The 17,292-nt window shown below is 35.3% G+C and overlaps 1 protein-coding gene across 7 annotated transcripts in view; it reads right to left on the reverse strand.

The window, feature by feature from the left end:
• LOC106874430 (1-phosphatidylinositol 4,5-bisphosphate phosphodiesterase epsilon-1) overlaps positions 1-17,292 on the reverse strand; it is a 1,217,386-nt gene that overhangs the window by 297,979 nt on the left and 902,115 nt on the right. For all 7 annotated transcript variants that reach the window (XM_089347149.1, XM_052978429.2, XM_052978428.2 and 4 more), the window contains one exon: positions 15,980-16,233. In XM_089347149.1, coding sequence (XP_089203275.1) covers positions 15,980-16,233 — 254 coding nt within the window. The remainder of the gene's footprint in view (positions 1-15,979; positions 16,234-17,292) is intronic.

The following is a 17,292-nucleotide window of genomic DNA, read 5'->3' on the forward strand; positions in this document are numbered from 1 at the left end:
AGGTTTGCCAGGTTTTTGTCTCTCTCACCAAGGTCATCAGCTGTCGAACGCCGACGAAGGGAAATAACCCTGAAATCCGGATACGTTCGTGCTGCTGGTCGAGGTGAGAGGGATAACTCCCTTGGCAAACAGGACACAGTCGTGTGTCGATAAGCCAGCTGGAGGAGATGTCCTCCTGGGGCTAAAAGCAACAGTAACATCCACCCCTAGGGGTCAGCCACACTTATGTGGCAATATACTACACTTTATCGTGCAGTTACTGTTAATACTTCATTTAGAGAATTAACATTGCTTGTTTTCACCTTTTCAATATCAGTGAAGAATTTCACTGGAAAAGAAGATATAAGGTTTGCCAGGTTTTTGTCTCTCTCACCAAGGTCATCAGCTGTCGAACGCCGACGAAGGGAAATAACCCTGAAATCCGGATACGTTCGTGCTGCTGGTCGAGGTGAGAGGGATAACTCCCTTGGCAAACAGGACACAGTCGTGTGTCGATAAGCCAGCTGGAGGAGATGTCCTCCTGGGGCTAAAAGCAACAGTAACATCCACCCCTAGGGGTCAGCCACACTTATGTGGCAATATACTACACTTTATCGTGCAGTTACTGTTAATACTTCATTTAGAGAATTAACATTGCTTGTTTTCACCTTTTCAATATCAGTGAAGAATTTCACTGGAAAAGAAGATATAAGGTTTGCCAGGTTTTTGTCTCTCTCACCAAGGTCATCAGCTGTCGAACGCCGACGAAGGGAAATAACCCTGAAATCCGGATACGTTCGTGCTGCTGGTCGAGGTGAGAGGGATAACTCCCTTGGCAAACAGGACACAGTCGTGTGTCGATAAGCCAGCTGGAGGAGATGTCCTCCTGGGGCTAAAAGCAACAGTAACATCCACCCCTAGGGGTCAGCCACACTTATGTGGCAATATACTACACTATATATATATATATATATATATATATATATATAAACTCTTGTAAGTTTAAAAATAATATATAATATAAATAGTCTTATAAGATGAACAGATATATGAAGTGAACAGCTGTATAAGATAAACAGTGATATGAATTGAACAGTTTTATGAGAAGATATGTGAATAAGATGAATTGTTTTATATAAGATAAGCAATTACATTAAGTAAGCAACTACATAAGGTGAATAGTTATATAATGTGAATATTAAGCAAAATTAAATGATTCTAATTTTACTTTTATTGAACATAAAATAAAAGTGTCACTGTAACATGCATATAAAGAGTGCCGAAAATATATGGAAATATAAATAGAGCAGAAGTATATAAATGAAACACCCTGGATACATGTTCCGTGCTTGTTCATTCACATGTTCAGTAATTTTGTTCCTTTTCAAAAGAAACTGTGCGTAGGTGTCCCACCTACACTGCTTCCAGGCCTGCCTATTTGTACATATCAAATATATCTTTTATGATCACATCAATATTTTGTTTTTGCCTTTTCTTTTTTAATCTAAATATTTTCCTGCCACTCACAGTAGAGTAGAAAAGTAAACTGCTAGCAAGCTAATTCTACAAGATACATATATATGATTCTTAATTGTAGCTATTTTATTTTGATTACATTACTAATGCTTTTGAGAAGCACATAGATGGAGGAATAAAAAAACTAGCTCATTGATTCTGTTCTCCAAGAGTCTATTTCTAGTCTAAAAATCATAACGGTTTTTTTTTTTTCAGTGCTGTCCTTTTCTCAGTAGCTGACACTGCTTAGAGAATTTTCAAAGAAACATACACTGAGAATGGCTTTCTGTAATATTTTCCATTTCCATAGGAGTATTGAACTCAATACATTAATTGTTTAGCATTCTGATTGTTCTGTCTAATGTAATGATTGTTTATTCACATTATTTTGAATAAATCCTGTATTGCCTTATAGATTTCAGATTCTTATGAGGTAACTGTTATTTTAAGAATGATATTGTAGGGTAGGCGTGAGGGGCCAGATCTGACAAGTTTGAACATAAACCAAGAAGAATATTTTGGCCTGGTATGGCTGGCTTAAATGCTAATGGGTTAAGCTCTTGAGAAGCAGTCAGTTATACAGGGCTCCCACTGCTTGCAACTGAATACTATACCAACACTATAACAGTGAGTTAACATTTGTCGGTCTAAATCAGTGAAAGTCATGACCATAGATACAATAATACTATCTAGTACCACAATACATAAGATGGAGCCTTTGGTTGGCAGCCTGCCACTAAAGTTAGTCATTTATCCTTTTGCCTTAGGTATAGGTATTCTTTATTGCATATGAAACACTGTCCACCAGATCAGTATCTTATCATTTTAAAATATCTTTCATCCTCACTTACTGCTATCATAGTGTTGTTCACTTTTATCTGTCTGCTTCTATTACAGCTTCAATTTTCATTCCACGTTAATCAATATGTTTCACACAACAATTTTCTGTCTCTAATTAACTAAATTATATGGCAACTTGCTCATTTATTTCTCAATTTCCAACTACAATAAATGGCTAAACACCTCAATTTTCTTACTAACTCAGTATTTACTGCTTCTGCTTCAAATACACCATCTGAACTGATCTTTATTACATTCACGTTACTTTCAATATGCATCTACTAATATATATTTTAAATCCCAAAGGCTGATATTAAAATTGAATTAATCGATTTTTTTATCTCGTCTTTCACAAAATAAATGATTATCCACATTTTCTATCCTTACAAAAGTATTTAGAAGAAATTAAAAAGTTATTTAGTTTCATTTAAATCTATTTAAAAAAAGAGAAGAATATGATTATTCTTCAAATTGTTTTAATATACAGAGAGAGGCAGTTTATGTATTCGGGCACACTTTGCCACCATGTTGTTTTGGGTTCAATTCCAACATGCAGCACTTTGGGCAAGTCTCTGTCTTCTTCTATAGCTCCAGGTTGACCAATGATTTGTGAGTGAATTTGGTAGACAGAAACTGTGTGTAAGCTTCTTTTATATGTGTGTGTGTGTGTGTGTATTTCACTGTGCTTGTGTTCCCATCATCATTACTTGACAACTGGTGTTGGTTTGTTTATGTTCCAGTAACTTAGAGATTTGGCAAATGAGACTGATGGAATTAGCACCAGACTTAGAAATAAGTATTAAGGGTTGGTCTGTTTCACTAAAAATCATTTGAGGTTGTGCCCCAGCATGGCCATGGTCCAATGGCTGAAACTAAGAAAAGATACAAGATAATAATCCCTACTACATGTAATGAGTGTTCTTTTCCTAGTTTGTCCCTATAAATGTAAATGTATATTAACAAATATCCGTTATACCCTTTGCTCAGAGTTTTGTGCTGCTTGGTGATCTTCAAGTAGCATGAAGAAATTCTTATTAAAAAATATTTATGAATTTATTCCTGATATTTATTATAATAAGGGAACGTACTTTGTACTCCTAGTTTGCAGGTCCATACTTGTTTACACTATGCAATTTAGTTGGCCTTTGTTTTGCTGTTATAATTTACCAGGTCAAACATGCTATTCTATATGATATATCTGTACCACTGAGAGAATCTATTGCAGCATTTCTGATTATTTGTTTGGTTCATTGTCCTTGAGTTGTTGAGCTTTCAGTAATACTGTCCACATATCTGAGGTTAAAAATGCTGAAAATAGCCAATCAAGAACATGAAGAAATATTTAAATCTCTCCAGGTATTCTATAAAACTTTCAACAGATGATAAATTCAATTTTATTATTCTTTGGAGGTAGATAACTTGTTCTCTCTAAAGGAAATCCTTGTGTAAAACTGCATCTTGGTACAATTTGGAGCAAGTAAAAATATTCAAACTAACAATACTTTTCAATTCATTCATGTTGTTTAATTTTAACCAAACCTAGGATCAAAGGTGCTACAAGTTTATTTCTTCAGACCTATCTAAAAATATATTAACCAATGCATCCTTCACTTTTTGGCATGAAATATATTTGACTGCTATTTCTAGCAGGTCATTCAATTATGCAGAGGCTCTTCTCTCACTCTCTCACTCTCTCTTTCACATGCACACACACACACACACACACACACTCTCTCTCTCTCACCCTTATTATTCTATATTACAGACATGAGTGTCCGGAATTTAAGCAAATCCAATGCAGTTCAAAATTTTATCCAATCTTTTTCATTGATAAATGAGTTCTATCTTCATAGAATGTATATTTACCAAGAGGTATTTAAGGATTGGATTTGAGATCAATAGCATTTGCAATTCAGAATAAATGCTTTCCACATGTTTAGCATCGTTGGTGGGTCTCTAGTCAGGAAGACTCACAAGAGTTGCTCAGGAGTGGCTGTGTGGTAAGAAGCTTGCTTCCCAACCACATGGTTCAAGGTTCAGTTCCACTGCATGGTACCTTGAGTAAAAGTCTTCTACTATAACGACAAGCCAACCAAAGCCTTATGAGTCGATTTGGTAGATGGAAACTGAAAGAAGCCTTTCATATGCATACACACACACACACACACACACACACACAAGTATATATATATGTATGTATATGTATATATCTATGCATGTGCATCTTTGTGTCCGTGTTTGTCTCCCATTTCCACTTGACAACCGGTGGTGTTGTGTTTACATCCTCATAAGCTTAAGACACTGATAGAATAAGAATCGGGCTTAAAAAATAAGTACTGGGGCTGATTCATCTGACTAACCATTCAAAACGGTGCCTCAGTATGACCACAGTCTAATGACTGAAACAGGTAAAAGATAAAATATAAAAGATACTCCACATCACTGTAGCAGTTATTGTAGTTTAGGAATGCTACATAAAAGTCTGTAATTCCTAAATGTCAGACCAAGTTTCCAGTTTGTAATTCATTTGACTGTATTAATATTCTACTGATTCATTCTATTCTGAAGTCTGTGCATCTTTGTTCAGTTGAGCTTCATACTGTAAATTACAAATAGCAAATGATGGAGTGTAATGCTGTGCAGTTGCTTAGCAGTGGTCATTTTTGCCTCACAACTTTGTGGCTGAATTCCTTTCATGTGTTGGGCCTCATGGAGGCAATGACCGAGACCTTTGGCATTGTCATGTTTGAGAAGACCCATCAAGCTGAGCAAAACCAGTCATGGCAGATACTGGTGTCACACAAATTGTCACCCATGCCAGTGGCACTTAAAAGCACCCCGGTGTCATGCAAATGGCACCCAAGCTAGTGGCACGTAAAAGCACCAATTACACTCACAGAGTGCTTGGCATTAGGAATGGCATTCAGCCGTAGAAAACAATGCCAAATCAGATTGGAGTCTGGTGCAGCCTTCTAGCATGCCAGCCTGGTCAAACTGTCCAACCCATGCCAACATGGACAATGAACATTAGATGATGATGATGATGATGATGATATATCTAATATAGGAGATGGAAGAAATTGTATCATCATTTGCATGTCTGCTGTAAATTGTATATCCATACTAACCACTACATCAAAGCAACATCACAACTCTGTCCTTCTAAAAGTGAGCAGCCAATGTTATAAACCGGTGACAAGCTGCCAGAATCGTTAGCATGCCAGGCAAAATGCTTAGTGGCACTTTGTTCATCTTCATGATCTTTGTTCAAATTCTGCCAAGGTCAACTTTGCCTTTCATCTTTTTGGAGTCAATAAAATAAGTAGCAGTTGAACAATTACTGGCCTTGTGCCAAAATTTGAAACTACCATTATAAACTAGTCCAGTCAACAGGGATGTCAGTTCACACAGTATCAACATAATATCAACAGAAATGTATATATATATGCATGAACATAGAAGATAGAAGTATCTTGCTATCTTTTCATTGATTAACATCTTTTAGGCTATTTTGTCAGGGATAGAGTAGTGACTCTTTATAATCAATTTCAATTGCACACAACACAGTACTACCAAATTTGGTGAGCTATTGGCAATTCAATTCAACAGCATTTACACCTGCATCTTACTGGTGTTAATTTCAAGGAAACTTTCTGTTTACTGTGCGGGTATGAAGGTCTACAAACAAATAACAGAGAGTGTGGAAAGAAGGAAAGAAAGAAGGAAAGAGGGAGGGGAGGAGAACAAGAAAGAAAAAAAAGGAGGGGAAATACAGCAAGTGAGTTAGAGTGCATAATTCACCCCATCACACATACTGATTTCTTTATTTGTTAATTGCAGGGCTCAATTTAAAAATTTTTTTTTTTAGAAATGAAGTAGTTCAACCAAAAATTGAGCTAATGTTGCAGATTTTGTTTCTTAGCTGCTTATGATTTTTCTCAGCATTCATATAAAATCCTTTTTAGATTTGTGAATTTAAGAGAAAAGTAATGTGAATTTAGAACACTAAAATTACTGTCACATTGTATGTTGTTTATTTTTTCTTTATTTTTTAACTTTTCATTAATTTTAATGAAATTGTCAAGTCAAATTTGAAATGATTTCTTTGAGAATTATGAGATTTGTTATTGATTTTAATATGAAGTTTAAGTACTTCACGGGAATTCTGAAATTTCTGTAGATAAGATGGTAAAACTAATAGCTGTTTACATGGTATTTGACTGCTGAGTCTGAATTCCCAATAGAATTATTGTCGTTGGCGAAGTTGATAAGTTCTATATTCCAATTCTAAGTGGGAAACTGAACTGTTTCAATGTAGATATTGTATGAAAAGTTCTATTAATATTTCGTATACTGACAAGATCAACAAGATGAAGTGTGTAGATTTGATGAACACAAAATAAATTGATAACTGTTGAAAGAACTGTAGCCATAGAAGTGAGCTGTAGAATGATTTCTAAAAAAAACTACTCAGGAACAGACATGGCTTAAAAATTTACTTCCTAACATCGTTATTTCTGATTTAGTCCCACTGTGTGGTTCATTGGGCAAGTGTCTCGGTTGCTCCAGGAGCTGACCAAAGATTTCTGAGTAGATTTGTTACTTTAATCTTTCCTTATCTAGCATAAAGCCACCGCTCTCTCTACTGTGGCCTTAATGAGTCGGAGAGGATCTTAGTCTTGTGAGCTACATGATGTCCTTCCTAGTACTGGTGCTATGAAAAAGAAGCACTCAATACACTATGTAAAGTGCTTGGCTTTAGGAAAGGCATCCAGCCATAGAAACAGTGCCAGCATAGAAACAACTGCAATACAAGATCCAATAAATAAATGCCTTTCCTGAGAGAATCTTTAATGAAAGTGAAGTAATAGAGCTACTGGGGGTTGGTGCAGTTCTTGGATCAAATCCGGTCAAACTGTCCAACACATGTCAACATGGAAGATGAACATTAAAAGATGATAATGAACCTATGGATATTTTAAACAGTACACTGTATTTTGATTACAGTTATCGAATGTACAACAAAATATAAATATTTCATTGATTCAAAGGCATAGTCATTAGTGTATTGGACAGAATGTCTTACAGTATTTGTTCCAACTCTGTGCATTCAGAGTTCAATTCTAGTTCAACACTGGAAAACAATAATGTTTCTTGCAAGAAGTGTGATTGACAGATGCTATCAGGAGTCAGAAAACCAGTGAGAACAAAGTTTCCCTCAGTTGATCAGAAGATCAACTGACACAAATACCACTGTCATTGACTCAGTGTGGATAATAGATTCTGTGGATGTTCTCTGATGAATGTCATTATTCTGTATACACCTGGTGTCACCTATACGATAACATAGAATTCTGTTTTTATTGTTGTTGACTTACTTCCATGATTCCTACTACATCTCTCTATCCTTCAATGACTCCCTCACACTTTGTCTCCTAGTCAATTGCTCCCTTCCCATCCTCTTTCCCTCACACCTTATGTGCCCATTGTAATGTTGAATAGCCCTTAATAGCTATTCCCCTTACACAGTCCACCCTATTATCTTCAACACTAACCCTCTCTTCTTTTCTTAATCTTGTCACTAATCCCTTATCTCTCCTCTCTTCTCTGCCATGCTCCCTCATCCTCTCCTTTTATGCGATTTTAGGCCCTTGGCCTTGCAATTAATGAGGCAATCATCATTAATGCTAATCCTACTAAAAAGCAGCCAGTACACCTTGTAAAGTGATTGGCATTAAAAAGAGCATCCAGCCATAAAAAAACCGTGTCGGAGTAGATATTGGTGCTGGAGACTTTCATCAGTCCTTGCCTAAACATACAAACCATACAAATATGGAAACCAAACATTAAATGATGATGATGACGATGAAGTCAATCCTACTTGAGCAGAGAACAATGATCAAAAATGTTCCTGTATGACCATCTAGTGTTTTCTTCAGGTATAGTGTATCTAAGACTTATCTAAAGTAGACATTGATAAGAAAACTGTAAAAAAATAAATAAATAACTAAAAAGTACTTAAAGGTGCTTTTCCAAGGTTCCTTATCATATTTGTTCAGCACTGATTTGTGCAAACACTCACTTGTCACTCTCTGCATTTGAAAATGCAATAAACCAGTGATTGGTCTACTGGAAGACTGTAACCAACAACACTATTGTTCAACAACTGCAATACAAAATCCAATAAATAAATGCCTTTCCTGAGGGAATCTTTAATGAAAGTGAAGTAATAGAGATCCCCAAGGGAATGTTAGCAATTATAATTAATAACACTGAACTGTATGAGAAACCAGATATAGAATTTCATAATATGGAAGTTTATGTTAGTTATCTGTATGAATAATGAGGGGAAAATGAAGCATATTACAATGTAGGCCAACATAACCTGGACATTTCCTCATTGCAGCAATGCTATTTGGCCAGATTGAAGAGAGAGAAAGAGAGAGAGAGACAGAAAGAGAGAGATGTTATTGGAAGGTGTTCAGATTATTATGATCTGTTAATAGCTAACAGAGAGTATGTCCCAGAATGGGAGATGTATGTAATATATATTATATAAATCGTTCTAAAAACTAACGATACATTTTGATTTTGGCACAAGGCCAGCAATTTTTGAGGAGAAGGTCTTGTTGATGCTATAAAACCCCAATATTTCACTGGTACTTTATTTTACCAAGCCTGAAAGGAGGAAAGGAAAAGTTGACCAAAGGAGAGTTTGAACTCAGAATATAAAGAGGTAGAACAAATGATGCAAAGCATTTTTCCAATACCTAACAATTTTTCCAGCTCACCACTTTATTTTGGGAGCAAATAATCCTTTCTACTATAGGCACAAAGTCTGAAATTTTATAGGAAGGGATTACATTATTATAGGAAGGGATTACATCGATTACATTGTTCAACTAATACTTATTCCATCAATTTCTGACAAAAGATGAAAGACAAAGTCAACCTCTACGGAATATGAACTCAGAACATAAAGATGGATGAAATGCCACTAAGAATTTTGCCCAGCATGCTAAGGATTCTGCCAGCTCACCATCTCCTAATATAGTAATGAACATAGTGTTTGAGTGGCCGTGTGGTAAGTAGCTTGCTTACCAACCACATGGTTCCAGGTTCAGTCCTACTGTGTGGCACCTTGGGCAAGTGTCTTCTACTATAGCCTCGGGCCAACCAAAGCCTTATCAGTGGATTTGGTAGACGGAAACTGAAAGAAGCCCGTTGTATATATATATATATATATATATATATATATATATATGTGTGTGTGTGTGTGTGTGTGTGTATGTGTGTATATGTCTGTGTGTCTGTGTTTGTCCCCCCCCCCCAACATTGCTTGACAACTGATGCTGGTGTGTTTACGTCACCGTAACTTAAGCGGTTCAGCAAAAGAGACCGATAGAATAAGTACTCGACTTCCAAAGAATAAGTCCTGGGGTCGATTTGCTTGACTAAAGGCGGTGCTGCAGCATGGCCACAGTCAAATGACTAAAACAAGTAAAAGAGTATATATATATATATTTGTTCAGAATCACGCTGGATATGGAAGAGGAGAGAAAATAGTAATTCAGTAAGGGAGAAGTAGTGAGAGCAATAACCATGATTGAGAGGGACTGAGAGAAAGTAATGGCAATGAGAGAAAGGAAGGGGTGATTGATGAATAAGGAAGGAAGGGGTGAAAAAAAAAATCAGCATTTCAACTCTGTGTGAGTATGTGTGTGTATGTGTATGCATGTACAAGGGAGGTATGTGAATGTTTGTATGTGTGATTATTATGTGCTTCATTTTGTACTTTATTTATAAATAAAATACTACAATTAGCTGTCATTATTGACAGCATGTGGTCAGCTAGTGTTAATAATAATGATGATAATTGTTTCCTATTTTGGTACAAGGTCAGGGGTTATTTAATTACATCAACCCCATTATTTTATCAATACCAGAGGGATGAAAGGCAAAGGTGACTGCAGCAGGATTCGAACTCAAGTGATTCAACAAATGCTGCAAGACATTTCATCCGATGCATTTACTGTTCAGATTACTCTGTTAAGTGTACTACTTTTTCACTCAAATTGTTTTGAATTAATCATGCATTATCTTATAGCTTTGAGTCTTCAACGATATGATTGTTTATTTGTAGAATATCTATGTAGGTTAGGTGTGAGAGGCTAGTTATTGCCAGTTTGAATATAAAATATGTAGAATATCTGGGCCAGATATGGCCGGTTTAAATACTAAAGGGTTAAGGATTTTGCCAATCCACCTCATAATAATTGTTGATAATGCTAAATTTATTAGAGTATTTAATTGAATTTATTTTCTCTACAAGTGAGGGTTCGTGTCAGGAAGGGAATCTGGTTGCCTAATACAGAATCTGTCTGACCCATGTAAGCATAGAAAAATGGATGTTAAGATGAGGAGGATGATGATGACATTCAGAGTTTGAATCTGATTTAGATCTAACATAATAATTTTTTATCACTTGCTTTTTTTTCTAGATTATTCACTTCAGTTAGTTTGCCATACAGATAAAAAAAAGCATGACCTTCATATAGTCATAAAGTGTAAAATGTGAGGTGAAGATGAATAATGAAACATGTGAAAAAGAATTGGAGTATGATATAGTATCTAAATATAATGATTAAATTAATTCTATTCTTTGATTTAATGTTTTATTTTCTTCTCTACATACACATTTCTAATTAACATTTTTGATGCTTGCTGCATTGGGTATATTAATTGTAAGTTGACTGTTGCTTTATTTTTTTCTTGAATATGCAGATGATGTCTCTGATTAATTAATGTTAAATGCAGTTTACTTCCCAACCACATGGTTCCAGCATCAGTCCTACTGTGTGGCAACTTGCACAAGTATCTTATACTATAGCCCTGACTTGACCAAAGCTTTGTGAGTAGTTTTGGTAGATGGAAACTGAAAGAAGCCTGAAGCCTGTTGTATTCTTTTACTTGTTTTAGTAATTTGACTGCAGCCATGCTGGAGCACTGCTTTGAAGGGTATTAGTTGAGCGAATTAACTTGTTCTTTTTTTTAAGCCTAGTACTTATTCTATTGGTCCCTGTGGTTGAACAGCTAAGTTACATGAACTCACCAACAGGCGGTTATGGGAGGATAAAAAAAGACACAAACACACACAGATATATATATATATATATATATATATATATATATATATATATACATGTGACAGGTTTGCTTCAGTTTCCATCAACCAAATTTACTCACAAGGCTTTGGTTGGCCTGAGGCTATAGAAGACACTTGCCCAAGGTTCTATGCAGTAAGACTGAACCCAAAACCATGTGATTGGGAAGCAAGTTTCTTACCACACAGCCATGCCTGTATGTATGTAATGTGTGTGTGCGTGTGTGTGCGCGCGCGCGTATGTATGCACTTATACAGTTTGTTTTGTATATATAATTGCATACAGCCATATTTAACATGTTTATATGTATTCAGATGTAAGAAGACCTTTCATTGTTGAAATAGTCCTAAGAAAACCCTTCTCACAGATAAAATATTTGAAAATACGTTCGACTATGAATGACACCATGGGATCTAAGGACATCAGGGGCATGCACTCTCAGGCATGTAAGGTATGCGCTGCATGCTCTGTGATTTTTTTATCCATATCATCGGAAAATTAGATAAAATAGTTACTTTTGTTTCAAAGAAACTCCGTGCAGGTGTTTTCAAAATATTCTGCCTCCCCTTCCCCCTCTCTCACTGACTCGTACGTCTGCTTTGAGAAGACCACGTAACACCCCCTCTCTGCCTCTTTGTTAGTGTAGAACTGTTGCTAACCTCGTTCCACTTTCTGACCTGGACAAAGGCAATCCCATAATTCCTGAGTTAGCCAACTGAAATGTCAGAATAAACTGGCGGTAAGTTTGAATTTTTTTTTTATTCAAAATATCTGTTTGCACTATTATATTTTTGGAGTGTTTTGAAAACAAAAAATATTATCTATATTATATCTCTTATTTCAGAAGTAGCTAATTAATCTTAAATTAATTTGACTAACGTTATTTTTACGTTTTGTTGAAATTCATTCAGATGCAATTTACTCAGACGCTTACACGTGTGTTTTTATATAAAAGTAACCTTTTTCAAAATGAGTGTTGTAAACGATATTTTGAGAAATAGTTTTTCGAAAAGAGACTTCGATGGAAAACAATTAATTATAAACAGTGGGAGACCAACACCGAATTTACCTAATTTATGAAGCTACAAGAAGAAATTCACGAGACAATTTCAGGTTGATTTGTATGAAAAGAAAAAATGGGTAACTGGAAGTGCTACATTTAATAAATTACTCTCTTGGCCTTGTTTACTTTTTTGTTTAGAAAAGAATGTTTAGAATGATAAAGGTTATGATGATTTAAATAATTTACATATGGCTATGCTAAAGCACGAGCGTTCTCAAAGGCATATTAAATCTTTGATAGATCTTAAAATATTTGTGATCTTGTTGAAGCTATGCCAGAACTCTTCAATCTGTGCAAGTTGATTTTGACAATTCCGTCTACCACTACTTCTGTAGAGCGATCCTTTTCTGTATTAAGTAGAGTCGAAATATACCAAAGAAATGCGACAGAAGAAAGAAGACTGTCTGGGTTAGCACTAATGTCAATTGAAAAAGATTTATTACAATTGATGAAAAGAGAATATTTCTATGAAAATATGATAGATATATTTGCCCAGAAAGATCGAAGAATTGAATTAATTTATAAATGAGGTAAATAACATTTTAGAACATTAAAAAAAAAACTTAATATATTAAAGGGCATATATTGCAGGTTTTGGTTAGTGTTTGTTATAACGTAAGTTTCGACCTTCTTACATCAGTATTGTTTCGTAGGAGAAATGGTTCGACTTCTTCGTCACACCTCACCTACATAGGTTTTCCCTTTCTGTACTGCTGGGTGTAGTCTATTTACGGCTGTAAAAATAAGTGTCTTGTTTCAATCTCAGAGATGTTGACTTCTGCCACAAGAGTTTTTTTGTCGCGGGTGGGGGTGGGGGCTTTTTAAAATGTTGAATTTTGGCAGTCTTTCATTGTGTGTGTATTCATGTATATGCGTGTATTTTCAATGTGTGTGCGTGAGACGTAGTCTTTTAATATACGGAGTTCAGTAAGTCTCAGAACAGTCTACTTGAGTTTCAATAATTTTCCCCGGAATCAACAAGTAGCATGATAAAGCACCTGACTTGTCTTCGAGAGCGTAACTATCTAAAACCATGGCCATATAATGTAACTAAATGTGTTCTCTTTATTAAATCAATTCAAATTGATTCAGCTGAACCAATAGGTATAAGGGCTAATGCAGAATCGCACCCTTTTGAAAAACGAAATTTTGTGAAAATTTTTTTCGAATTCCTACCTTTAACAGAGATTCCGAATATGCAAAAATATTAACAGAATCCAATATCATCTTTATTCCATTTCACTTATGATTTTTAGACTTTTTTAAGGGAGAGTGAGGATGGGAAAGTACTGACGTTTCGAAGAGAGAGAAAAATACAAACAATACACTTATTTCAGGCTCATCTCTACAGAGCCATTTTTTATTCTCTGCTTATTCTAGGTCATACGGGGGTGATTGCATATTCAGAATCTCCCATTTGTAAATCGTAGGAATACGAAAATTCTTTTACTGAAAAATTGCCAGTGGTGGTGGTGGTTGGTGGTGGGGGGAGAAATTCATTGCATGCCCAACCCCGGAAGTCACCGCATGCCACTGAAGGACATATATGTTTTTGCTTTCTGTGCACATCATTACTACAGATACAACTTCACCCAACCCTCTAAGAACAATAGTTTTTATTTATAAGAAAAGTAAATAGTACATTTACTGATATACATAAAGCTTGATCACTTAGTTCAGTTCTATAGTTTAACATAAGAAAACATTATTCTTCTAAGTGTCACAAATGGAATCTTAGTCACATGATGAAGAGGTTGATTGTTCAAATCACATCATCAGTGCTATTCTGTATCTTAGATTGAAACTCTTGACAGCCTCGTTGACTGCTTGCTTTCCTATCAACTCTTGACTGTTCAATTAATTGCCCTGTTAACTATTCAATGAACTTTTAACTATCAAGTGTCCAATGAACCATTGATAGTTCATTTAACTGCTGTCTACTAAACTTTTAACATTCCAGTGAACTCTTAGCAGCTCAGTTAACTGTTAATTCTCCAGTAAACAGTTAATACTTTTGTCACCATACAATCAATTTTGAATTACATTCAATTTTGGAAGTCATGAAGAATTTAGGAAAATGATTGTCATTATTAATCTGGTATTTGGAACATAGCTAAATGATATTTAGATGAAAGGTTTTAATTTTAATCACTTTAAAACATGAAATTTATATCATAGATTCAGATGAGTTAGTTAGATCTTAGATGTCCAATAATGTTTTAATAATCAGTTAACTTTTGGTAGTCCGCTTAATCAGTTAACAGTTTAGTCAATTGTCAACAGTACAATTAACTCCTTAATAGTTAATCTATCTTAAACAGTTCAGTTAATAGTTTATTTAATTGCTAACAGTCCTGTTAACTCTTATCAGTTTAGCCATCTCTTAACAGTCTAATTAATTCTTATTAGTTCAGTCACCTCTTAACAGTCCAATTCATTCTTAATATTCCAAAAAGATTTTTACAATCCTGCTAGCTCCTAATAGTTCTCTTCATTTAGCTGCGAGTAAATAGTAGACAGTAAAGCATCATTAACAGCACTACAAAATTGAGGAGTATTTCATTACTCTTACTCTCCTTTACTCTTTTACTTGTTTCAGTCATTTGACTGCGGCCATGCTGGAGCACCGCCTTTTAATCGAGCAAATCGACCCCAGGACTTATTCTTTGGAAGCCTAGTACTTATTCTATCAGTCTCTTTTGCCGAACTGCTAAGTTACGGGGATGTAAACACACCACCAATGGTTGTCAAGCGATGCTGGGGGGGGGGGGGACAAACACAGACACACAAACATATACACACACCTAGATACATATATATATATATACATATATACGATGGGCTTCTTTCAGTTTCCGTCTACCAAATTCACTCACAAGGCTTTGGTCGGCCCGAGGTTATAGTAGAAGACACTTGCCCAAGGTGCCATGCAGTGGGATTGAACTCGGAACCATGTGGTTGGTAAGCAAGCTACTTACCACACAGCCACTCCTGCACCTGTTCACATATTTGATTTAGATTCTTGCTGATGATATGATGTCATTATGAAAGGACTAAAATAATCACTCTATTTGCAAACAACAAGATATGTATTTCTATTCAGTGAAGAGATTGTGTCTATTGCTTCAGACTGGTGAGCCTGATGAAACCAATGTCCAGATTGAACATCAGTAGGTCAATGTGTGCACTAAAATGCTTCAAACAGACTAATATCTGCCAAAGTTGTCCAAATAACTATTGATATTAAACCAAGTGGCATGGTATGCTTGCCACCCAAAGGATATCCTGGTTTAGTTTAAAAAAATACAGCAATAACAATGACAAACAAGCCAACATAGAAAATCAATAAAAAAATGACTCAATAAAAATCTAGTTTCCTATTTTCAAATTGGAAATGTGTATTCCATGTTAGACTTACCTCTCCAAATCTTTGAAGAAGATTCTCAACTGATACTTGTTTTTTATTTGTTATTGGTCTGATAAGGTCAAGACTAACTTGACGTATGTATTGTGCAGGAGGTATTCGATTGAATAACTCATATTCCGTCTCTGTTAACGATAAAGCTACTTCTTCAGGAAAATGAAGAATTTTTTGGATTAATAGAAGTTCTTCAGTATATATATAATTTGTTCCTATATCTGATTGCATCACAAAGTGCCGCCGGCTATAATCTGTGGAAGAGAATGAAATGAAAGTTAGTTGTTGTGACAGAAATAATGTAAGCTAAATAAGAAGAAATACAAGAAGGAAGAAGAACAAAGAAGAGGGGGCAATAAACACCATGTTTCAATAACAATTGTTATCCTTAAAGGATTTTTAGAGATTCTTGAAGCATGAAATGTAATCAGGTTTATTGCATTGTCTGTTGTTATTGGTACAAACAAATACCTTATCATTGGTATGATATATATATATATATATATATATATATATATATATATATATATATACATGTTTGTATATGAGATCTTTGGGGTTATTTATTTATTCATTTGTTTGTTTTGCAAATAGAAACCATTCCTAATAATATTTTTCAAATCTCAGTCACTGATATCATCCTCCTTCATTCCTGTTATCATCACGATCATCATCATCATCATCATCATCATCAATAGTAGTATCCCATTAGTATCATCATCATCCTTGGTAACATTATCATTGCTGTTCAAAGTAATTCTGATGATTAGTATCCTGAACATGATCAATTCAATTAGGATCCTCCTTCTATATCATCATCCTCATCACTATCATCATCACCCACCATCATTCTCATCATCATCATCATCATCATCATTTCATTTGTGTTCCTCTATCACTTTCTTGTAATTGGTTGTGCAAGCTAACCAACTTCAAACATCTTCAATTCCTCACTACATTGGCATCGAATAACAATGATTAATAACATAGGAATAAGACATAAAATTTGGGGAAATCACAGCTGATTACTGCCATATGACATTCTGTGAAGTGCTTTATGCCAATTCTTCCATTTATCACCTCTTCTCTCAGGCAATAACTTTTAAAAATAATTATGAACTACTGTACAGCAAGAAACCCATTCTGCTCAGTCCCCTTCTCTCATACTTTTGCCCACCTTGCATCTCTCATCTCCTAGCATACATTTTCCCCAACCTCTGGGATTCATAGTCTTGCAAACTGTGTAATGACCTCATTAGTGTTGGTGACATGAAAAAAGCTCCCAGTACACACTGTAAAGTGGTTGGTATTAG

This window comes from Octopus bimaculoides, chromosome 2 (assembly GCF_046866305.1).
Source record: "Octopus bimaculoides isolate indiv1 chromosome 2, ASM4686630v1, whole genome shotgun sequence".
In the NCBI taxonomy this organism is placed as follows: Eukaryota; Metazoa; Mollusca; class Cephalopoda; order Octopoda; family Octopodidae; genus Octopus; species Octopus bimaculoides.